Below are 26,592 nucleotides of genomic sequence, written 5' to 3'. Positions count from 1 at the left end.
AGCATTAGGGTCTTTTCCAATGAGTCGGTTCTTCACATCAGGTGGCCAGAGTATTGGAGTTTCAGTTTCAAATTCAGTCCTTCCAATGGATATTCAGGACTGATTTCCTTTAGGATGGACTGGTTGGATCTCTTTGCAGTCCAAGGGACTCTCAAGAGTCTTCTCCAACACCACAGTTCAAAAGCAACAATTCTTTGGTGCTCACCTTTCTTTATAGTCCAACTCTCACATCCATACATGACTACTGGAAAAACCATAGCTTTGACTAGATGGACCTTTGTTGGCAAAGTAATGTCTTTGCTTTTTAATATGCTACATATGTTGGTCACAGCTTTTTTTCCAAGGAGCAAGCGTCTTTTAATTTCATGGCTGCAGTCATCATCTGCATGATTTTGGAGCCCCCCAAAATAAAGTCTCTCACTATTTCCATTATTTCCCCATCTATTTGCTATGAAGTAACAGGACTGGATATTGGAGAAGGAAATGGCAACCCACTCCAGTGTTCTTGCCTGGAGAATCCCAGGGACGGCGGAGCCTGGTGGGCTGCCGTCTGTGGGGTTGCACAGAGTCAGACACGACTGAAGCAACTTAGCAGCAGCAGCAGCAACAGGACCAGATGCCATGATCTTAGTTTTCTGACTGTTGAGTTTGAAGCCAATTTTTCACTCTCCTCTTTCACTTTCATCAAGACGCTTTTTAGTTCTTCTTTGCTTTCTGCTATAAAGGTGGTGTCATCTGCATATCTAAGGTTGTTGATATTTCTCCCGGCAATCTTGATTCCAGCTTCTGCTTCATCCAGCCCAGCGTTTCTCATGATGTACTCTGCATAGAAGTTAAATAAGCAGGGTGACAATATACAGCCTTGAAGTACTATTTTCCTGATTTGGAACCAGTCTGCTGTTCCATGTCCAGTTCTAACTGTTGCTTCTTGATGTGCATACAGATTTCTCAGGAGGCAGATAAGAAGGTAAGGTATTCCCATCTCTTAAAGAATTTTCCACAGTTTGTGGTGATCCACACAATCAAAGGCTTTGGTGCAGTCAATAAAGCAGAAGTAGATGTTTTTCTGGAACTGTCTTGCTTTTTTTGATGATCCAACGGATGTTGGCGATTAGATCTCTGTTTCCTCTGCCTTTCTAAATCCAGTTTGAACATCTGGAAGTTCACAGTTCGCGTACTTTTGAAGCCTAGTTTGGAGAATTTTGAGCAATACTTTGCTAGTGTGTGAGATAACCGCAATTGTGCATAGTCTGAACAGTCTTTGGCATTGCCTTTCGTTAGGATTGGAATGAAAACTGACCTTTTCCAGTCCTGTGGCCACTGCTGAGCTTTCCAAATTTGCTGGCATATTGAGTGCAGCACTTTCACAGCATCATCTTTCAGGATTTGAAATAGCTCAACTGGAATTCCATCACCTCCACTAGCTTTGTTTGTAGTGATGCTTTCTAAGGCCCACTTGACTTCACATTCCAGGATGTCTGGCTCTAGGTCAGTGATCACACTATCGTGATGATCTGGGTCACGAAGATCTTTTTTGTACAGTTCTGTGTATTCCTGTCACCTCTTCTTAATATCTTCTGCTTCTGTTAGGTCCATACCATTTTTGTCCTTCATTGTGCCCATCTTTGCAGGAAATGTTTCCTTGGTATCTATTTTTCTTGAAGAGATCCCTAGTCTTTCCCATTCTATTGTTTTCCTCTATTTCCTTCCATTGATCACTGAGGAAGTTTTTCTTATTTCTCCTTGCTATTCTTTGGAACTCTGCATTCAAATGCATGTATCTTTCCTTTTCTCCTTTGTCTTTTGCTTCTTTTCTTTTCTCAGCTATTTGTAAGGCCTCTTCAGACAACCATTTTGCCTTTTTGCATTTCTTTTTCTTGGAGATGGTCTAGATCACTGCCTCCCGAACAATGACACAAACCTCCATCCATAGTTCTTCAGGCAGTTTGTCTATAGGATCTAATCCCTTGAATCTATTGAATATAATCCCTAGAATCAGCCATAGGTGAACCCATGTCCCCACCCTCCCGAACTTCCCTCCCAGGCAGGGAGGTTCTTTACCACTAGTGCCACCTGGGAAGCCCTAGGGAAATCTAAACAAACCGCTGGAGGCTCAGTGTGGTAAAGTCTGAGAGTAAAAAACTCCCAGGGAGCCATTCATAGGGAAGACACACACACTTTTATAAGTATTACCTCCAAGAGCCCCCTACCAACAGTTAATCTCACAATGAAGTACACAGAAATATTTTCTGATATCCTCAGGAAAAGGTGAGAACAACAATTTTATAATATTCCAGAACATCCTGTTTTTCTTAACAAAGCCTCCTTCAAGAGAAACTATTTTACCAGAACTGAACCTACTGGTTTTTTTTGTTGTTGTTTTTTTTTTTTTAAGAACCTAACTGATCAAAGAAAGGAAAATATTCAGCACCAGCCCACACAAGTGTACTACTGCATCTAAAAGGGGAGAAAAATCTGAGAAGCACTTGTGCAGCCCAAGGGCACAGTCTCAGTAAAGGACCGAGACATAATTATAGAGCAATAGAACACTTCCCTTTACCCCAAACCCGACACGAGTGAAGGCCTAATTATTTGAGTTTCTTTTATCTAGAATATAATGCCATTTGTCAACAAAAAATTACAACATATACTAAAAGGCACAAAACACAGCGTGAAGACACTGAGCAAGCACCAAAGCCAGTCAGATATGCCAGAAATGTGACAATTATCAGTCTGGGAATTTAAAACAACAATGAACAATATGTTAAAAGCGCTAAGGAAAAAAGTAGAAAACATGCAGGAACAGGTATTGTAAACAGAGAGGAGGAAATGCTAATAAAATTCAAAAAGAAATGCAAGAGAGAAAATACAACAACACCATGGTAACAGAAAAGAAGAATGCTTATGGTGGGTACAGGAGACAGAACATGGCTAAGGGAAAAAATCTGTAAGCTTGAGGATATGAGAACAGAAACCTCCAAACCAAAAACAAAGAGAAAAAAGCCTGAAAGGAAAAATTCAAAATGTCCAAAAACTATGGGACAATTACAAAAGGTATCATGAGCCAATAATGGAAATACCAGAAAGAAAAGAAAGACAGAAAGGAACAAAAATATTTGAGACAATAATGAATGAGAACTTCTCCAAATTAATGTCAAAGACTAAATCACAGGTCCAGGAAGCTCATAGAACATCAAGCAGAATAAATGCCAAAAACCAAATATCAGATCAGTCGCTCAGTCGTGTCCAACTCTTTGTGACCCCATGAATCGCAGCACACCAGGCCTCCCTGTCCATCACCAACTCCCGGAGTTCACTCAGACTCACGTCCATCGAGTCAGTGATGCCATCCAGCCATCTCATCCTCTGTCGTCCCCTTCTCCTCCTGCCCCCAATCCCTCCCAGCATCAGAGTCTTTTCCAATGAGTCAACACTTTGCATGAGGTGGCCAAAGTACTGGAGTTTCAGCTTTAGCATCATTCCTTCCAAAGAAATCCCAGGGCTGATCTCCTTCAGAATGGACTGGTTGGATCTCCTTGCAGTCCAAGGGACTCTCAAGAGTCTTCTCCAACACCACAGTACAAAAGCATCAATTCTTCAGTGCTCAGCCTTCTTCACAGTCCAACTCTCACATCCATACATGACCACAGGAAAAACCATAGCCTTGACTAGACGAACCTTTGTTGGCAAAGTAATGTCTCTGCTTTTGAATATGCTGTCTAGGTGGGTCATAACTTTCCTTCCAAGGAGTAAGCATCTTTTAATTTCATGGCTGCAGTCAACATCTGTAGTGATTTTGGAGCCCAGAAAAATAAAGTCTGACACTGTTTCCACTGTTTCCCCATCTATTTCCCATGAAGTGGTGGGACCAGAAGCCATGATCTTTGTTTTCTGAATGTTGAGCTTTAAGCCAACTTTTTCACTCTCCACTTTCACTTTCATCAAGAGGCTTTTGAGTTCCTCTTCACTTTCTGCCATAAGGGTGGTGTCATCTGCCTGTCTGAGGTTATTGACATTTCTCCCAGCAATCTTGATTCCAGTTTGTGTTTCTTCCAGTCCAACGTTTCTCATGATGTACTCTGCATAGAAGTTAAATAAACAGGGTGACAATATACAGCCTTGACGTACTCCTTTTCCTATTTGGAACCAGTCTATGGTTCCATGTCCAGTTCTAACTGTTGCTTCCTGACCTGCATACAAATTTCTCAAGAGGCAGATCAGGTGGTCTGGTATTCCCATCTCTTGAAGAATTTTCCACAGTTGATTGTGATCCACACAGTCAAAGGCTTTGGCATAGTCAATAAAGCAGAAATAGATGCTTTTCTGGAACTCTCTTGCTTTTTCCATGATCCAGCAGATGTTGGCAATTTGATCTCTGGTTCCTCTGCCTTTTCTAAAACCAGCTTGAACAACAGGAAGTTCACGGTTCACATATTGCTGAAGCCTGGCTTGGAGAATTTTGAGCATTACTTTACTAGCGTGTGAGATGAGTGCAATTGTGTGGTAGTTTGAGCATTCTTTGGCATTGCCTTTCTTTGGGATTGGAATGAAAACTGACCTTTTCCAGTCCTGTGGCCACTGCTGAGCTTTCCAAATTTGCTGGCATACTGAGTGCAGCACTTTCACAGCATCATCTTTCAGGATTTGAAATAGCTCAACTGGAATTCCATCACCTCCACTAGCTTTGTTTGTAGTGATGCTTTCTAAGGCACACTTGACTTCACATTCCAGGATGTCTGGCTCTAGGTCAGTGATCACACCATTGTGATTATCTGGGTTGTGAAGATCTTTTTTGTACAGTTCTTCTGTGTATTCTTGCCATCTCTTCTTAATATCTTCTGCTTCTGTTATGTCCATACCATTTCTGTCCTTTATTGAGCTCATCTTTGCAAGAAATGTTCCTTTGGTATCTGATTTTCTTGAAGAGATCCCTAGTCTTTCCCATTCTGTTGTTTTCCTCTATGATATTCAGATGACAGAAAACCAGAGATAAAGAAAAAAATCTTGAAAGAAGCAAGAGGAAAAAAACACCTTACTTATAAAGTAACAAAAAAAAGAACTAAATCCAACTATTCTTCAGAAAACATTCAAGCCAAAAAAGAATGGAGTGAAATATTTAAAGTGTTGAGAGAAAAAAGCCACCAACTTAGAATTCTGTACCTTGTGAAATTAGTGAGAAGTAAAGACTTTCTCATTTTCAACTAGTCCAAATCACCTTTTAACAAACAGTACTGGAGTACTTCACAGGTAATAGAAGTATGTTATCATAACAAAATAAAGTTGCCCCTTCAACAGGGTGGATGTAAGGGGTACCCACCCTCTGTGCAGTCAATAAATATTCGCTCTATTTATCCATAGTCCCTTTGTATCTATGATTCTACATCATCTGATTCAACCACACGTGAAAGTTGTAGCTCTGTAGTGTTTACTATTGAACATGATCTGGGTGTAAGTTCAAATGTGTGTTGTTCAAGGGTCAGCTGTATTTCCACTTCCTCCCTCTTGTCCCTTGTATTGTTGCTGCCATTTATTTTACTTATAGAGAAACATAAACATACATAATTGAATACAGTGTTGCCATTATTATTTTGAGCACAATGCTATCAACAGATCTACATAAATGAAGAGTACCAGAAAATGAATAGTAAAGGAGTACCATATAATGATAAATGGGACAATAATAGTCCAGAAAGATATAATAATAATGTTTAATATGTATATATCTAACAGCAGCATGTCAAAATACATGAGGCAGAAACTGACAGAATTGCAAAGAGAAATAGATGAATCCACTGTTATACTTGAAGACTTCAATATACTATCAAAAATGGACAGACACAGAAGTGAAAAAATTATTAGAATTTTACATTCACCAAGATAAATCACATTATGGGCCATAAAACACAATATAAAGAATTTAAGAGAATGCATCTCATATAATGTATGTTCTCAGACCACAGTGGAATTAAACCAGAAATCAAGAACAGAATGACAGTTGGAAAATCCCAAAACATTTGGGCATTAAACAGCACATGGTTTAAAAAAGAAATCTCAAGAGAAACTTAAATATATTTTGAACAGATGAAAATCAAAATGAAATTTATCAGATTGTGTGGTATGTAGAAAAAGCAGTGCAGAGGGAAATTTATAACATTAAATGCTATAGAAAAGAAGAAATACCTAATATAGCTAAGGGGGTGTGTGCTAAGTCACTTCAGTTGTGTCAGACTCTTTGCAACCCCACAGACTGTAGCCTGCCACTCTGTCCATGGGATTATCCCGGTTAGAATGCTGGAATGGGTTGCCATGCCCTCCTTCCCAGGATCTTCCCAACCCAGGGATCAAACCCACATCTCTTGCATCTCCTGCATCCACAGGTGGGTTCTTTGCCACAGGTGGCATCCACTAGTGCCACCTAGGGAGCCCAAATATACTAATGCAATAGTAAATATTTATAGTATCACACAAATATCTAGTATAGAAAAGAATATAATATGTAATATAGAGAAGAATATCTAAAATCAATAGTTTAAGCTTCTATCATAGGAAATCAGAAAAAGAAGAGCAAATTTAATTCAAAATAGGCAGACAACAAATAAATAAATAAAAATTAAAGCAGAATCAACCAGTTGGATTGAAAACAAAATCAGTAGGGAAAATCAATAAAATATAAAAACTGGTTCTTTGAAAAGACAGTAAATTTTATGTTTCTAGCCAGGCCAACTAAGAAAATGAGAGCGATGACATAAACTACTATTGAAAATGAAAGAATAGTTACATTATTTAGCATAAGGAATACAGTTAATATTGTTATAACTTTGTATAGGGATGGATGGTTTCTAGACTTCTTGTGGTGAACATTTCATAATGTATACAGATGTCAAATCACTATGTAGTACACCTAAACCTTACATTATATTGTATGTCAACTATATTACAATTAAAAATATTTTTAAAGAAATGAAAGAGGAAAAATCATTACATCTGAGCATGTATTATTAAGAGAGTAATAAGGAAATACTATGAACATCTCCATGCCCAGTAGTTTCATAACAGGTGAAATGAACAAATTCCTCGAAACATACAAAATCTGCCAAAACTCATAACAAACAATCTGAATAGGCACATATTTTTAAAAAGAGATTGAACTGCTAATTAATAATCTTCCAAATCAGAAAGGACAAATTCTAGATAGATTCATGGTAAATTCTACAAGATAGTTGAAGCAGTAATTCTACCAGTTCTCTACAATCTCATTCAGAAGATGGAAGCAAAAGTGATACATCCTAAGTCATTCTATGAGAGTAAAAAGTGAAGCTGCTCAGTTGTGTCTGACTCTTTGCCATTCCATGGACTATAGTCTTCCAGGCTCCTCCATCTGTGGGATTTCCCAGGCAAGAATACTGGATTGAGTTGCCATTTCCTTCTCCAGGGTATCTTCCTGACCCAAGGATTGAACCCAGGTCTCCTGCATTGCAGGCAGACTCTTTACCATCTGAGCCACCAGTGAAGGCCGAATTGCCATAATACCAAAACTAAAGACATTAGAAATCAATATTTCTCCTAAACTTAGTTGTGAAGTGCTTAAAAATATTAACAAGTCAAATCCAGCAATATATACAGAGAATTATATACTACGAGCAAGTGGGATTTATCCTAGATATGAAAGGTTGGTTCAACATTTGAAAAATCAATGAATAAAATCTATATCAACAGGCATGAAAAATCATATTACCATATTAACAGATCCAGAAAAAACACAAGATAAAATCCACCACCAATTTCTGATTTTAAAAAACTCTTAGCAAAGTAGGAATAGAGGGGGAAGGTCATCAACTTGATAAAGAACATCTACAGAAATCCTACAGTTATTACTTAATGATGAAAAACTTAGCTTTCCTACTAAGATCAACTAAAGGCAAGAATTCTCCTCTTATTACTTTCAACATCCTACTAGTGTGTGTGTGTGTGCTAAACCACTTCAGCTGTGTTCAACTATATGTGACCCTATGGACTGTAGCCCCCCAGGCTTTTCTGTCCATGGGGATTCTCCAGGCAAGAATACTGGAGTGGGTTCCATGCCCTCCTCCAGGGAATCTTCCCAATCCAGGGATAGAACCCACATTTCTACGTCTCCTGTAGTCTTAGCTAATGCAACAAGACAAGAAAAGGAAATAAAAGGCATACTGATTGAGAATTAAAAAAATAAAACTGTTCTTGTTTGCAGATGAACTTACCATCTATATAGAAAGTACAAAAGAACAACACTATAAACTCCTAGAACTACTAAGTGATTATAGAAAGGTTGCAGGATACAGGTTTATATACATAAGTCAACTGCTTTCCTACATACCAGCAATGAAGAAGTGGAATTTGAGAACAAAATACAATTTACATTAACACTCCCCAAAATGAAATACTCAGGTATAAATTTAAGAAAATATATACAAGACAAAGATGATAAAAATACAAAACTGATGAATTTAATCAAATAAGACTTAGAGAAATGGAAAGATGTTCCATGTTCATGGATAGGAAACTCAATATGAACCAAGATGTTGGTTCTTTCCAACTTGATCTATAGATTCAGTGCAATCCTAATCAAAATCCAAGCAAGTTATTTTATGAATATGGAAAACAGATTCTAAAGTTTATATGGAAGTGCAAAAGAACAGTCAACATATTATTGAAGGAGAAGAACAAAGACAGAGGACCGACACTACTGAACTTCCAATACTTTGGAAGTTGACTGAAAAGACTGCTGCTGCTGCTAAGTCACTTCAGTCGTGTCCGACTCTGTGCGACCCCATAGACGGCAGCCCACCAGGCTCCCCCGTCCCTGGGATTCTCCAGGCAAGAACACTGGACTGGGTTGCCATTTCCTTATCCAATGCATGAAAGTGAAAAGTGAAAATGAAGTCGCTCAGTCACGTCCAACTCCTAGAGACCCCATGGACTGCAGCCTACCAGGCTTCTCCACCCATGGGATTTTCCAGGCAAGAATACTGGAGTGGGTTGCCATTGCCTTCTTTGCTTGAAAGATTAAGACAGCCTAATAAAAACACCTTCAGTTTTTCAGCTGTTTGCTCAATGGTTCTCTTTAACTTCACTTCTCTTTAATTCCACTTATCTCCTTTCCTCTTGTCTCAAAAACAAAAACAAACAAAACCAAAACCAAACAAACCCAAGTACTCTACAGTACCAAGATAATTCCATCTATGTACCCATCCTCTTAGACAAGTGTTCTTGCTTTCTCTTTCCCACCACCGACATTGTTGTTCTACATGACCCCTCATTTCAGGACTCACCCATTCCCTAAGCCTTTGCAATTAGACTTCTACTCGCACTCGTCTACACCTAATGACTCAGACCACTGTCCCCACTCCTTGGCCAGTAGGGCTCAAGAACATGCATTTCTCACAAGTACTCAAGTGATACAGGTGATGCTGGTGCAGGAACCACACTTTGTGAACCACTGCTCTCAAAGACCCTGAGATAGAAAATCAATTAGGGTTTTCTGAGTTATCAACTCCCTTCATTGCTTTGGCTCTCAAGATCCACAATCTGCATCATTTGCACAAATCTTGGCTTCGGTTACATCCTTTATGCATCCTCCAGTTACTGAACGACTGAACCAGTCATTGTTTTCTGTACATGCCTTGTGCCTCGTGTTATTCCCTCTGCTTATACCACCCTTCTTCACCCACATCTGATAATTCAAATCACAGTTTAAGTCTTAAGTCTCATTCTAAAGGCCAGTTCCTCTGGAAAACCTTGCCTGAATAGCCCAACTCCCAGCCAAATGGTAACAACTGGCTTTGAAAGTGGCTCAGCCAAATGAAGTCCTTTGAAGCCTCAGCTTTGTTAGCTTCACAGTAAATCTGTTTCAGCTCTTGCTGGATCTAGCATTTTGCCTTTTAGTCTGACATCTTCTGTGACAGATTTCTCTCTTTTTCTCCTCTTTCTTCTGCTTTTGCTTCTCATTCTTTTAAGAGAAATGAGTGAAAAAGAACTTTGAGGTCAGAGAGATCTGAGTTTGACATCCTCGCTATTTCACTCAATTGAACATTGTTTCTTCCACTATGCAGAAAAAGGGTAATAACAACTACCTTTGGAGTTATAATAAGACCTAATGTTATAGAAAATAAAGGTTTTTAAACACAATGTTAAACACAATGCTTAAGACACAATGTGCATTTGATAAACATTTACAGTCTTATGTAAATAATTTTCAATTCCCCCAAAGCACCTAGGGAGTGTCTTGCAAATACACACAGCCGGCTTACTGCATAAACATTCCGAGAAGATGGAATGCCTGAACATATTGCTCCTTCCTCATTTTACACTATCTCTGATCACTATTGTCAGATCAAGGAAACTACCTACAGAAATGAGGGCTCTAAAACTCTGTCACTCTCTTAGGACTTGTTTGAATTTACTTTAGTGGGCAAGTAAGCACTGGAAAAGCAAATGGATGAAAGGATGCCAGGGAGAGTGAAAGAAAATAATTTACCAAATCTGTCCTTGCTGTGTATCAACCTATCTGTTGCTATTATCATAAAGTCACAGTGCCTTTGGCATCCATCCTGGTGACCGTCAGCTGCCTATGGCATTCAAGATGTGTAAAGCAAAAAAGAGTAACTAATTATGCTTTTCTCAATGGAAAGGAAGAGTGAAGGCAAACCATTAATTTTACTTAGTTTCAAGGTGTAACTTTAAACATTCTCACTCTGATACTAGATAAAAATTCAATCTAAAACCTATTCATTCCATTTATGCCCATTTATACTTGTTTTCTGTAAGAAAAGGAAAAAAATTAATTCTTGATGAACATGAATGTAGGAGAGAGCTAATTTTAGTAGTATGTGAATATATTTTTCCTAACTAGAGTAAAAGTTAAGTCAAAATTTCCACTGTGCCACTGCAAGCCAATTAGCACAATATGTAGAGAATTTTTGCTCACTCTATGTCTTTTTCTTCTTAGAACTTTGTCTAATATATCAAATGATCAAATCTTCTAAAGCCACGGGCCAAGGCAAGGGAAAGTAGTCAGTTTTTACGTAGGTGACAGTGATGGTGGACTCTCACCAGTGTAAAAAGCAGTCTGTTTGAAATTAAACCACAAAGAGATGAAGTTTTAAATTTCAGTTTTCATAAAACTTGGCTCAATGGTATTCCATTTCAATTGTAAAGAAAAAGAAAATAGTCAAAACAATATACCACTCCTGTCTAGACTTAGAGGGTCGCAGAATAAGGAATCTGGAGAGAATGTAAAATCATATTTACAAAGCATAAAATGTGGGAGAATGACCATCCCCTTCTCAAACAATCAATTCTAGACTCTGTATTTGAGTAACTTCTGCAAATTCAGCCCAGCTGGGATCCATAAGAGACACTTCAAAATAGTGCAAGGTTATTTCTTATTAAATAATAGAAATGCTTGCCTCATAAATAATTATTCCTTAGCAAATTACTGGGGAAAAAAGCTTTACAATCCATACCATGATGAAGACTCCAACCAGAAAAAATGAAAAAAGTGAAGGAAAAAAGTACCACTTGTTTGAAAGACTGTCAAATAGGTAAAATTTTAAGTCTTTAGATGGAGTTAGCAACAAAATATTTCCCTCACCTGAAATGGAGGATAGTTTCAAGATGCAAAATCTAGAACTAAAATTTGGTTTATGTAACAGTTTCTTTAGTTAGTAAAGTAGCAATCAATTAGATATTCTGCAAGTATAACAACACTTAAAATGGTCCCATTATATGCCCAGGAGTGGGACTGCTGGATCATATGGTAGCTCTATTTTTAGATTTTAAGGAACCTCTACACTGTTCTCCATAGTGGCTATATCAATTTATATTCCCACCAACAGTCTAGGAGAGTTTCCTTCTCTCCACACCCTCTTCAGCATTTATAGATTCAGACAGGTGTGAAGTGATACCTCACTGTGTTTTGATTTCAATTTCTATGATAATTAGTGATATTGAACATCTTTTGGTAATCTGTATAACTTCTCTGGCAAAGTATCTATTTAAATCTTCCATCAATTTTCTGATTAGGTTGTTCTTTTCACATTGAGCTGCATGAGCTGTTTGTGTATTTTGGAGATGAATACCTTGTTGCTCACTTCATTTGCAAATATTTTCTCCCACTCAGAAGGTAGACTTCTTGGTTTTGTTTATGGTTTCCTTTGCTATACAAAAGAGAAGCAAAAGACAAATGAGAAAAGGAAACATATACCCATATGAATGAAGAGTTCCAAAGAATAGCAAGGAGAGCTAAGAAAGCTTTCCTAAGTGTAAACACAGCAATGGCCACAGGACTAGAAAAGCCGAGTTTTCATTCCAATCCCAAAGAAAGGCAATGCCCAAAAATCTTCAAACTAATGCACAATTTCACTCATCTCACACGCTAGTAAAGTAATGCTCAAAATTCTCCAAACCAGGCTCAACACTATGTGAAACATGAACTTCCAGATGTTCAAGATGGATTTAGAAAAGACAGAGGACCCAGAGATCAAATTGTCAACATCCACTGGAGGTGGGGATACTTGTTAATTTATGTTGCCTTAGAACCAGCCTCTTAGAGGAGGCTATTAGGAGTAGGAGCGGAGGGTGGGCAGGGGGATGGAGAGAAGGGCGTCTTGGAAGCCCGCTCTGCTGCGGCCCCACACAGACCCCGCCGCCCTGGGGCCCCAGTGTATCCCCTAGAAGTTTTTTTTAAAAAAAAAAACAAAAAACATCCACTGGATCACAGAAAACACAAGAGAATTCCAGAAAAATACCTACTTCTACTTCATTGACTATGCTAAAGCCTTTGACTGTGTGGATCACAATAAACTGTGGAAAATTCTGAGAGAAATGGGAATACCAGACCACCTGACCTGCCTCCTAAGAAATCTGTATGCAGGTCAAGAAGCAACAGTTAGAACTGGATATGGATAACAGACTGGTTCCAAATAGGGAAAAGAGCACATCAAGGCTGTATATTGTCACCCTGCTTATTTAACTTATATGCAGAGTACATCATAAGAAATGCTGGGTTGGCTGAAGCAGAAGCTGGAATCAAGATTGCCAGGAGAAATATCAATAACTTCAGATATGCAGATGACACCACCCTAATGGCAGAAAGTGAAGAAGAACTAAACAGCCTCTTGATGAAAGGAAAAGATGAGAGTGTTGGCTTAAAACTCAACATGGCCAATAGATGGGGAAACAATGGAAAATTGAGAGACTTTATTTTCTTGGGCTCCAAAATCAGTACAGATGGTGACTACAGCCATGAAATTAAAAGATGTTTGCTCCTTGGAAGAAAAGCTATGACCAACCTAGACAGCATATTAAAAAGCAGAGACATTACTTTGCCAACAAAGGTCTGTCTAGTCAAAGCTATGGTTTTTCCAATAATCATGTATGGATGTGAGAGTTGGACCATAAAGAAAGCTAAGCGCCGAAGAATTGATGCTTTTGAACTGTGGTGTTGGAGAAGACTCTTGAGAGTCCCTTGGACTGCAAGGAGATCCAACCAGCCCATCCTAAAGGAGATCAGCCCTGGGTGTTCACTGGAAGGACTGATGCTGAAGCTGAAACTCCAATACTTTGGCCACCTGATGTGAAGAAATGACTCACTGGAAAAGACGCTGATGCTGGGAAAGATTGAAGGAGGGAGGAGAAGGGGACGACAGAGGATCAGATTGTTGGATGGCATCACCAACTCGACGGACATGAGTTTGAGCAAGTTCTAGGAGTTGGTGATAGACAGGGAAGCTTGGCACACTGCAGTCCATGGGGTCGTAAAGAGTAAGATATGACTGAGCAACTGAACTAAACTTGCTATACAAAAGCTTTTAAGAATAATTAGGTTCCATTTGTCCATTTTCGCTGTTATTTTCATTACTTTAGGGGGTGGATCAAAAAAAATCTTGCTCCAACTTATGTCAAAGAATAGTCTGCCTATGTTTTTCTCTGATTTATAGTACATGGCCTTACATTAAGGTCTTTAATCCATTTTGAGTTTATTTTTGTGTATGGTGTTAGGGAGTGTTCTAATTTCATTCTTCTGTATAGAAAACCATAATTTGAAAGGATGCACGCACCTCAATGTCACTGTAGCACTATTTACATTAGCTAGGAAATGGAAAAAACCTAAATATCCATCAACAGAGGAATGAATAAAGAAGATGTGTTACAAATATATATGGAATTTTACTCAGCCCTTAAAAAGGAATAAAATAATGCAATCTGTGGCAACACAGATGGATCTAGAGATTATTATACAGAGTAAAGTAAGTCAGAAAGAGAAAGACAAATATTGTATAATATCTCTTAAATGTGACTTACTTGCAAAGCAAAAATAGAGTCACAGATGTAGAAAACAAACTTATGGTTACCAAGGGGAGATGGGATGAACTGGTGGATTGAGACTGATATATATACACTGCTGTATATAAAATAGACAGCTAGTGAGAATCTACTGTATAGCACAGGGAACTTTACTCAGTGCTCCGTGGTGACCTAGATGGGAAGGGAATCCAAAAAAGTTGGATATGTGTATGTATGTAACTAATTCACTTAGGTGTACAACAGAAACTAATGCAACATTATAAGGCAACTATACTCCAATAACTTGGAGAAGGAAATGGCAACCTATTCTAGTGTTCTTGCCTAGAGAATCCCGTGGACAGAGGAGCCTGGTGGGCTGCTGTCCATGGGGTTGCACAGTCAGAGATGACTGAAGTGCCTTAGCATGCAGGCATGCACTGGAGAAGGAAATGGGAACCCACTCTAGTGTTCTTGCCCGGAGAATCCCCGGGACAGAGGAGCCTGGTGGGCTGCCATCTATGGGTCGCACAGAGTCGGACATGACTGAAGCGACTTAGCAGCAGCAGCATACTCCAATAAAAAAATAAGTAAGATGGTTCCATTATATAGATTCAGGACTCTGCAAAATAAATTTCACATGAAACAATACTGACTCCATATAATAACTTGAAAATATTTGTGTTCAACATCCTAGTCAACAATAAGAGTTACAAATGGATTCTGTCCACACATTGCTTTAGGCTACTGAGATTCACCTACTGAACACAGGTTTAACAAAGCAAGCAATGTTTAAATCTTACCCTCTGGCCGGGACTTATTGAGAAGGATATGTTCTCTAGTATGGCATTCCCTCCATCTGTATACTTTGCTGTGAGGTCTTTGACAGTCATTTGGCCCCCTGAGGGCCAGATGTCATCTTTCTTCACATGTTGATTCTCAATGATCATAACTTTTGAGGGCTGACTATCCTTGGATGGTCTGAATGAATTGTTAGGTTTACCATCTTCTGTTGGCATATCAATAAACTTAAAGACTCGGCTCACAGATCGCATCTGAAATAAAAATAATATTTTATTTTTTAAGAGTTGCAGAGAATGTCAAAATTAGTTTAATGTTTCCTAAAATATAACTGTAGGATGTGATACTAGCTAGTCATCAGTTGGTTATTTGTTAGGTTTCTCAATGAAGTAACAGGAAATAATTGGATAGAACTAAAAGCTTAACCAAGAGAATTAACTAGGATTTCTATAAATGGGCTCTTTATAAACCTGTTTATTTTTGTGATCACTTAACTCTCAGTTATGCAAGCCACACATAAATAGCCAAACTTTATTCAGTGGAATAGATGATGTCAAGGGGAAACTTTTTTTCTACCATTGTGTAGTACAATGTTCTACAACTGATAAGTTACTATAAAATGTTTCAAACTTCAAAATCACTATATAAAAGGCTTTCCTTATTCTTGCAGTGCATTAATAACTATCAACAATTCTATGTCAGCTGGGTGGTAAGTGGACTCCTGAGGCTCAGTAAATTTTGAATAACTTCACAGTAATCTTCAAACAAATTTGAAGTCACTGGCATATATCTGTAGTTAAATATTACATTTTTAATCTAAATTACTTAAAGATCCATGTCCACTGCTGAGCAAAATGTGACTGTGTATAAGGGCTGTATTTGAAATTCAACCATTTTAAAAATTAATTTATTTTTAACATTTTATTTTATTGACGTATAGCTGATTTACAATGTTGTGTTAGTTTCTGCTATCACAAAGTGATTCAATTACTCAAATGTATACAAATCCTTTTTCATACTCTTTTCCATTACAGTTTATTGAATACAGTTCCCTGTGCAACAATAGGACCTTGCAGTTTGTCCATTCTGTATATAATAGTTTGCATCTGCTAACCCCAGTCTCCCAGTCCATCCCTCCCCCTTGGCAACCATAAACCCATTCTCTGTGTCTGTGAGTCTGTTTGTTTTGTAAATAAGTTCACTTATGTCATATTGTATGTCCACATGTGATATCATATGGTGTTTGTCTTCCTCTTTCTGACGTACTTTGCTTAGTGAGATCATCTCTAGTTGCACCCATGTTGCTGCAAATGGCATTATAAAATTCAACTATTTTGCACGAGTGCTTAAATTCTTTAATGACAGCATATTTCTCTGAACAATTATAACTTACAAAATTTGGAAAGTGATTTTTAAAATAGCCTGGCATATAATAGGCATCCAATACATAATTGAAAATATTTAAAGTAAATGTACCTGTGTGCTCAGTTGTGACAAAATCTTTGTGTCCCCATGGACTGTAGCCAAGCAGGCTCCTCTGTCCATCGGATTTCCTAAGCCAGAATACTGGAGTGGGTTGCCATTTCCTTCTCTAAGGGATCTTCCTGACCCAGGGATCGAACCTGCATCTCCTGCATTGGCAGGCAGATTCTTTACCACTGAGCCACCAGGTAGCCCATTAACAGCTTACTAGACAGAAAATTTTTTGTCTTAAAAGTAATTGCTGATTCTGCCTTTACCCAGTTGAGAATTTAACCTTCTTCTTTACAATGTTAATTTATTATCATCGTAGTTATTTAGATATTAGAAATATTTCTTTCAGCAAAAAAAAAAAACTGGTGAGATGAAATGATATGGGTATTCATTTCTATTATTTTTATTTTTCATTATGAAAAGGTGAAATGGGAAGAATTCTTCATCTTTAGTATGAAATGACTCATAGATGAATCAGAGAAGTTCAGATATTTATCCTTAATTGAACATTTAAAGCTTCATCTTAGAAAATCATATAGCATTGCCTGTTTTCACATGCACTGATCAAGACTGATATTTATAAAGAGCTTTATTCTATCTAGTAATTGTATGCTTCAATTTCCCTCATCTTGAATATATCTTCAAATTATCTTCAATAATTATTCAAGATTCAAAAAGAGAATCCTTTTAAGCCAAAACCCACTAGAAATGGGAGTGAAAAATATCCAAAGCCGATGTCCATCATAAATAACTCAGGAGGAAATAAATGGCATATTATAATTATTCCTCTGACATAATATTTTAAATTCCAAATTATGGGTGATTTTCAGAGTTTATTAAATCCTGACTCAGTTTTTTTATTAAATTTGAATTGAAACACACTGTTGACATTTCTGCATGTCAGTGCTGTGAAGAATTTTATACTAGTCTTTGTTAAGTGCTTTAACACGTCAAGGAAGGAACTGTATAACAAAAATCCATCCTATTTCAACACTTTCAAGCATCAAAAAACATTTAAATATTGCTATCAAAACTACTCAAAATTACATGTGTTATTATTAGAAAATGACATCAAAATGACTATTTTGACAGCACTAAAATGCCATGCACAATTTTTCTTTGTAAGCATTTGTCTGAGTACAGCAAATTACATTCTTCATTAGCAAGGGTGAACCCAGGACTTCTTTTGTTGTTGTTTTCTTGTTTTTTGAATTCCGAATTTCTAATGTCAGCTTTGGTATACAGAATGCACCTATCAAATTGAGAAAACACAATTTTCCACTCATCACCTTTCATATAATCTACTTGCTTAAAGTGACCCCGAGACAGGTTATTATAGTTATCCACAGCATGGTCAAATATCCCTGACCAAGAACAAGTTCACCTTAACAACAGGCACTCATCTACAGCCCATGAACTCACTCAACTCAATGGGCTAAAGTATTTTCTGACAGGAAGGAAAGGTGGCCAATGCAGACACTTGCATTATGGTTAGGTTTTCAGCCACTGAAATAGTGAATAGACGATGTGGCCAGATAATATTATGAATTACTAACTCCCTGTGCCTCACAGGCTCTCCAACTCACACATTACTTCCACTGCCTGTCAAAGGAGAAGGGACACAGAAGCAGTGCACAGAAAATCATTTCCGATCTTGCAAGTTGCAGAAAACTGCCTTTGTAGTCAGAGATTGATAGTTCAAAAATTTTGAGCCACAAGAATATTGCCTGTTAAGATTCAAAAACCAAAGCCTGAAGGACAGGGTTTATCTAAAAACCAGTAGTCAAGGATGATCTTCTGATGGACAAGAATCAGCTTCTCTCCTCACCCCACAATCTGACTCACAAATGGGCTGAAGCACCAGTTCCTCTAAAAAGAAGCACTGCCTTGCAACTGAACTCTGGTTCTATCCTCAAGTAGATTTGAGTGATTTTAGAACTTTGGAGGCCTGTGCCTCAGTTCTAAGGTGGATACAGGAATGGGGCAGGGCTTAGAGAAGCTTCCAGTGCCTGTATGGCATAGGAGTATAAGAGTGGACATGCCTGCATAGCATGTTGAGACACAGATGACTTGACATAGCTTTGGATTTTACTTGTGTTTCCAGAATGATGATGAGGGGGAGCCAAATAATCCCAATGCTTTGACCCCCTCGGGGTCTTCCATTCCTCAGGGATGTGGAAGCAGCTGAGAGAGTGCAGGCTCACCAAGGGAGAGCTAACAGTCAGGACCTGAAGGAAGACCCAATGTACCTGGACTGTACACCTCTAGGTCAGAGACAGCCCTGGATCCACTGAGCACAACAAGGGACAACCTAGGGCCAGACACCGCCCCCCCCCCCCCGCCACCACCCCCGCCTCGGTATCTTGGTATCCTGTAAACGCTGCTCACAATTGATTATAGAGTCACTTCTAGTAAGATCTCTGAATTCGCGGAGGTTTCTTCTACTCGGTGGAAGGCATGCTCAAATAGAAAATAAATATGACTATAACACAAGTAGTCGTATATCTTCTACACTTGATTTAACAACCAAAGATTCCTATCTGTAGTCAGGGATGGATCCAGGTGTGGTGGAAAGAGACTTAAGTAATGTGGGAGATTCTTCTTAAGAGAAGGTCTTAAGAAGACATCAATACTATATCAATACAATGAAATATTATTCAGCCATAAAAAGGAGGAAACATGAAATATTGTCATTTGCAACACTGATGAACACAGAGATTATGATACTAAGTGAAATCAGACAGAGAAAGATAAATATTATATGATATCATTTGTATGTGAATTCTAAAAAATCCATTTACAAAACAGAAACAGACTCACAGATACAGAAAACAAACTTATGGTTACTAAAGTGGGGGATAAATTAGGAGCATGGGATTAACAGATACACACTACTATAAATAAAAAGAATAAGCAATAAGGATTTACTGTATAACACAGGTAACAATATTTAAAAAAGAGAAGAAAGAAAAAGAAATAAAATTCTATATAGAAAATTAAGTACAGGATCTTCAAAAGGTTCCATGCAAGTGGCAGAATGTGAGCTTATATCTAAGGGGCTTCAGTTAAACCCACTGTGCCTATTACAGTAAACTTACTCAAGCACTGTTTATATATCTTCCCCACCAAGTGTTTAGCATCATGCAGTCCCTTAATAAATCTCTGTTCATAATGAATTAACCCATTGTTCCACCTCACATGCAGAAAGCGGTTTCTGAGCAGGGAGAATGGCAGTGCTGTAACTTAGTAGGAAATCCAGGCTGCAGTTGTAGCCTCAGCTCTCACCCTAAAAATATACATTGCTATTTGGATCAGAAGGACGTTGTAACATATCAAATTATTTTTAGTCTCATCTACTTGTTTTCATTAATCTTTTTAACCTAACTGAATCCTATCTCTAATTTGGGATGTCTAAATATTTTAAGGTGATTTATAAAAACTGCTGTGCCATTGTCCAGCTATGTAGCTGGAACTGGATGGAAATTCAGATTTGACCATTTTCTAAGTTCTGTAGATGGAGTTGGGCAAACTCTTTAACCTGAAGCTGCTGCTTCTGTGCATAGAAAAGTGTTTCCTACAGAGGAATGAGGGGGTATCGCTGTTTAGCTCACAAACAGCAAAGTCTCGATGTAGCCATTACCAGCTTAGGTAGGAACACATGTCTTAGATTTTAAGAAGTAAATGATGAAGCCAAAATGAGACTCAGGCACTGAAACATCAAATCATCAATCAAATCATCAAGTTTTCTGGAAAACTTCATATAATTTGCATAGGCTTTCCACAAAATTAGAGCTTAGTCAAAATGAAGTGGGGTTTTTGCTTGAGAAGCATCTCATTTAAAATTTTGGCATGATTATTTATATCATGTATTATACTCAAAAATTCTCCTGAGCCCATCTTTAAAAATCAATTTCATTATCTTTATGATAATGTCTGAATTACTTATCTAAGCATCAGGAGAACAAAGTCTTTTGGAGAAAGACTGCTCCATAGCCTCATCTCAACTTTACTTTGTAACAGATATACTTAGTGAAAGAGAAAATGATTCCTGATTTTCCTTTTCACCTTTTGTTAACAAAGAGGCAAGAAAAGGCTTAAAGACCTCTTTTAGGGCAAGTCAGGAAACCAAACTCTTTTCCCTGCACAAAATATTTGTTCTATTTCCTTTCATCCTTTCGGTTGTTTGGAAACCAGGCCATCAAATTTGTTCATTAACACCTAAACTACATGTAATACCCACAAAGTCACAACAATAGAAAATATATTGCACAAGTCTGAGATCTGGCTGGCAATGTTGTAAAGAGTGTTCATAACTGGTGGTTACAGGAAGATTACAATAAATAAATGTGAAGACAATCATCTATTAATAGAAAACTGACACCATGTGAAAACAGCATACATTTTGCAAGAGAAATTTTCAAAACGTGAAGTACATAAAAGGGAGGATTAAAGTGTTTTAAATCTTAGATTCTTCCTGGTAGGCCCAAACTAGATGCTTTTCATCAAGCAACTGACAAGTGTCAACTGACAGTGACCTGAGACCCAAGGCCATGTTAGAGTGATTAGCATAATCTTTAGGCCATGGATATAGACTTAAGAGATAATGGTTATCATGGAAATAGACTCTCTACCCAAAACATATTTTTGAAACTCTGATCTATCTTTCTGCACCAATTACTTATGCTCCTAGAGCCCTTAACAAGTCAATCAGGACTGTATTGCTATAAATTATTAACAGCATAAGTGAGTTACTTACAGTATACTATAGATTCTAACCCTTTAGAAATTATTATAGCTTGCTACCTAATCTGTGACGAATTATATGGCAAGTCAATTTGACTTTTTCTGACTGCAGGATGTGCAAACACACACACATACACACACACACACAATTAATGTCAAAAAGGCATATCTTAAATAAACACAGAGGTATCAAATATATTGGTGCCTATTTTCAATAATTAAGAGCTTCAATAATTATGGTACCAAGTACCAATAGGCAAAGGAGGACTCTGATTTATCTATCTAAAAAGGTCTGATATATCACTTATTACATCTACTACTCAAACTTGAATTTAGATGCTTCTGGAGTTACTATTTTCTAAAAGCATATGATAGGCTATCAACAAGTGCTTGGTGAATACAACTGAGCCTATGAGGTGTCCATTAAACATATTTCAAAGGAAATCTCAAGAAGAGGAGATTTACTAGACAAAAAAAATTAAAACAGATCAAAATATTTTCCCAAGGTTTTGACTATTTTAATAAGATTTTTTCTAAGCATCTTAACTTTGAGACAGCACAACTTCCCCAAGTTCTCTATCATTAAGCACCATTCTTTACACATCTTTCAGGTTTATATCTATCACTGGTCGATATACAGGATAAAAATAATTTGCTGATAGTCCATCAGTTCCAAAGTAAATTCTATCCCATAGACCAGAGGTGAGCAAAACTATGGCCCAATGGCCAAATCACACCATATCCATTTGTTTACATTCACTTTGCCCTACAAAAGTTTAGGTTTCCCAGGTGGTTCCATGGTAAAAAACCCACCTGCCAGTGCTGGAGCTACAGGAGATGCAGGTTCAAAACCCTGGGTTGGGAAGATCATGTGGAGAAGGAAATGGCAATCCACCCCAGTATTCTTGCTTGGGAAATCCCATGGACAGAGGAGCCTGGTGGGCTCACAGAGAGCCCACGTCCATGGCATCACAAAGAGTTGAACAGGACTGAGTGTGTGCACGTGTGCACACACACACACACAATCTTAGTTGAATAACTGCATAGAGACCACATAGCTCACAATGTTGAAAAAGGTACTACCTAACCTTTTACAGGAAAAATTTGCTGGCTCCCTGCCATGACTCACAGAAAACTGGGGTGAAAATGAACCTTCGAGACCCTCAAATCCAGTGAATCACAAGTCTATATATACCAGAATAACCTGGAGCACTTTTTAAAAGATAGACATCATGCCTGGTCACTTTGCCCTCAACCAAGAGAACTGCTTTAATTAGTCTCAGAGGACCCTGAGTAATCTCTCTTTTTATAAAGGTTCCACATGTGCTGTCAGGTTGGGAACCTCTGATCTAATCCATTCCTTCTTGGTACAAATGAAAAATTTTAAATCCAGGAAGTTTAAGTGATAAGCACACAGCTCCACAAATTTCCCAAACTTTCCTACACTCTCACAATCCCATCAGGTTCTCATAAGCCTCTCCTACCAATTCAAGACTCAACAACATCTTAATGGAGCTTTCTTTGTCTTTGTTGGTTCCAGTAACACACTGGTTAAGAGTTCTTTGATCAGCTCTGACAACTGCAGTGGTGAGTGACCTAATCACTGGACCTGAGCCTTCAGGGCAGTGGCAGACCCCTGGGACTCCCAAGAGCACCCGGAACAGTGCCTGCATATGTGCCAATGAGGATATCTTGAGATATCTCAGAGATTCAGAAGAGAATGTCACAACTAACAGAACCTTAAAAAATTTCCAACCAAACCGTTTCATTTACAAAGGAGGAAAAAGCCCTCATGCAGGTTATGACTTATTTGCCTAAGGCTGCACAACTTCTTGGTGGTGGCTAGAGCGGAACACGGCATAGAAAGCCACTTTATAGGATGGAAATAGAAAGGCTGGGTGAAACGAAGTCTTGGAACAGACGTCATAAGTGGAAAATACACCCCCAAAGACTCATGAGAACAGAAAAACAAAGAAAGGTATTATCAAGAAGCCATTAAAAGGAGGTTAAAAAAATATAAGAAATGAAGCCTCCCCTAAGATTCTCAGGGCAGAAACTATTTTCAATCCAAAAGAATTGGGCATCAGGAGAACTGAGAATTGAAGAAAAGCCAGGTTCCCCACTTCTCGCATCAGGTTTCTCATTGGTCACTGTACAATCAGTCACTTGATCTTTACTGGAACCCAAAATAAACACAGGCAATAAAAGGACAAAGGAGAAACAGAGGGAGTTTCTATTGACAGAAAACTCTTCTCAGATTACATCAACCTTGTAAGAACTTTCTGGAAACTCATTAACTGGAATCTAAATGTGAACCCTGCAGAGGTGCAGTCTTCCTTACTCATCCTGGAGGCTTCCACCCTCTTGTGTTACTAAGAACACACTATGCAACAGGGATGGTTTATTGGCTGCTACGACTGGAGAATTAAGAAAGTGGGTACTAGTCATATGCTCAGATATTTTAGTTTTGCTCACCAGGACGCAGACAGTCCTGAAAATAGATGAACTGTCAACTGCCTCATTCGAACAATGATACTCTTAGCGTGAGCAATTCACCAGTCACCAGATGGCTTGATACAACTAAGTCTGAAACATTACCTTTGGGTCCTTTCTAGCTCTCATTTATTTAATTTTCACTCATTCATGGAGGCAAAAATCTAGGTATACACTGACTATTTAAGACAGTGAAGTGAAAGTATCTCAGTCGTGTCTGATTCCTTGCGACTCCAGGGACTATACAGTCCATGGAATTCTCCAGGTCGGAATACTGGAGTGGGTAGCCATTCTCCAGGGGACCTTCCCAACCCAGGGACTGAACCCAGGTCTCCCACAATGCAGGCGGATTCTTAACCAGTTAAGCCACCAAGGAAGCCCATTTAAGATATATGAAGTTTAAATAGTTAACAATAGGAGACAGAGAAGCTTTATGTTGTTAAAAATGGCAGGCATCTTATGAATTCATACACAATAAGTACACAACTTTGTTAATTAATAACACAAAATGTTTTAAGATTGAATTTACTTTAATTCATATAGTACTTGAGGAATGGAGCTAAAAAGAATTAATACTTCTCTTTTCATCCCATCTACAGAATAGTATAAGCTTTGCAACTGAAATGAACAGAGAGACATACACATGTGCTGTGCTATGCTTAGTTGTTCAGTCGTGTCCAACTCTCTGTGACCCCATGGTCTGTAGTGTCCTAGGCTCCTCTGTCCATGGGGATTCTCCAGGCAAGAATACTGGAATGGGTTGCCATGCCTTCCTCCAGGGGATCTTCCCAACCCAGGGATCGAACCCAGGTCTCCCTCAGTGCAGGTGGATTCTTTATCGTCTGAGCCACCAGCGAAACTCATGAATACTGGAGTGGGTGGCCTATCCCTTCTCCAGGGGCTCTCCCCAACCCAGGAATCAAACCAGGGTCTCCTGCATTGCAGGAGGATTCTTTATCAGCTGACGTACCAGGGAAGCCAGATATACACATAAATTATGTTAAAATTAAGAGAGAATTAGAAGTAATAGTTTTTAAAACACTGTGGTATCAATTGAAATAACTGGAAATCCCCTAACATGGGAGTTTAAATGGGAATTAAGTTGGACTCTGATAATTTTACTATTTTTAAAATCTCTGGAATTACTCATGACCTATTATACTACACTGTTCATAAGGTGACAGATGAATTTTTTCCCAAACTCCTATATAAAGCTAGACAAACTAGTAGGCAGAATAGAAGTTTTGTTCACTTTTAATGGTCTCTTGATACCACAAGCATATTTCCAGGAGATTCCAAATAAGAATTTAAGAACTAAAATGTCAAGTCTACTGGAAGACAGTTTATCACTGTGTTTTATAAATACATGGAGGTGTCAAGTTAGTAGTTGAATATATATATATAAAGAAAGAGCAGAGGAGTGGTCTTAACTGGAGATATGAATGTGTGATTCACTGAGAGATGATTTCAGAAGCACGGAGTTAGATTATAACAGCCAAAGAAAGTGTAGATAGAAGAGGGCTAGCATACAGCTAGGAGAAGGCAATGGCACCCCACTCCAGTACTCTTGCCTGCAAAATCCCATGGGTGGAGGAGCCTGGTAGGCTGCAGTCCATGGGGTCGCTAAGAGACAGACACGACTGAGCGACTTCACTTTCACTTTTCACTTTCCTGAATTGGAGAAGGAAATGGCAACCCACTCCAGTGTTCTTGCCTGGAGAATCCCAGGGACAGGGGAGCCTGGTGGGCTGCCGTCTATGGGGTCACACAGAGTCGGACACAACTGAAGCAACTTAGCAGCAGCAGCAGCATACAGCTGGTGTTTAGCAATCTGAAAGAAGATAAGGGGTCAGCAAAGAGAACTAAGCAGGAACCAGTGAGGCAGCAGGAAAACCAGGTGTGAATAACATTACCCTAGTGAAAGAAGAAAGGATAACAAGAAGGATGTGTCCATGGCATGAGTACTACTGAGAGACTGAGAGATATAAAGATGCTGGCTCTGGAAAGATATAGGTTATGAGTCTGAGGGATGATGGAAATAAAATGAAGTAGGGTATGGAAAGAATTTCCATATTTCAAATCCTAAAAGATGTGCTGTTAAAGTGCTTCACTCAAGTTGCCTGCAAATTTGGAAAACTCAGCAGTGGCCACAGAACTGGAAACGGTCACTTTTCATTCCAATCCCAAAGAAAAGCAATGCCAAAGAACATTCAAACTACCACACAATTGCACTCATTTCACATGCTAGCAAAGTAATGCTCAAAATTCTCCAAGCCAGGCTTCAACAGTATGTGAACCATGAACTTCCAGATGTTCAAGCTGGTTGTAGAAAAGGCAGAGGAACCAGAGATTAAATTCAACATCCATTGGATCATCAAAAAAGCAAGAGAGTTTCAGAAAAACATCTACTTCTGTTTCATTGATTACACCAAATGGTGTGGATTTTGATGGTGTTGATGGTGGGGATCACAACAAACTGTGGAAAATTCTTCATGAGATGGGAATACCAGACCTCCTTACCTGTCTCCTGAGAAATCTGTATGCTGGTCAAGAGCCAACAGTTAGAACCAGACTTGGAACAACAGACTGGTTCCAAATTGGTAAAGGAGTATGTCAAGGCTGTATATTGTCACCCTGCTTAATTAACTTATATGCAGAGTACATCATGCCAAATGCTGGGCTGGATGAAGCACAAGCTGGAATCAAGACTGTCAGGAGAAATATCAACAACCTCAGATATGCAGATGATACCACCCTTATGGC

At 38.5% G+C, this 26,592-nt stretch overlaps 1 protein-coding gene across 1 annotated transcript in view; it reads right to left on the bottom strand.

Moving 5' to 3' along the window:
• The window catches only part of CFTR (cystic fibrosis transmembrane conductance regulator (ATP-binding cassette sub-family C, member 7)), a 216,327-nt gene that overhangs the window by 32,710 nt on the left and 157,025 nt on the right, over window positions 1-26,592 (bottom strand). Inside the window, exon 23 of the mRNA XM_010831223.1 lies at window positions 15,123-15,374. Within this exon, the coding sequence (XP_010829525.1) occupies window positions 15,123-15,374 (252 nt within the window). The remainder of the gene's footprint in view (window positions 1-15,122; window positions 15,375-26,592) is intronic.

Source organism: Bison bison, unplaced genomic scaffold (genome assembly GCF_000754665.1).
Source record: "Bison bison bison isolate TAMUID 2011002044 unplaced genomic scaffold, Bison_UMD1.0 scf7180017864525, whole genome shotgun sequence".
In the NCBI taxonomy this organism is placed as follows: Eukaryota; Metazoa; Chordata; class Mammalia; order Artiodactyla; family Bovidae; genus Bison; species Bison bison.
The sequence above is the reverse complement of the archived record's forward strand: the minus strand, read 5'-3'. Positions and strand labels throughout refer to the sequence as shown.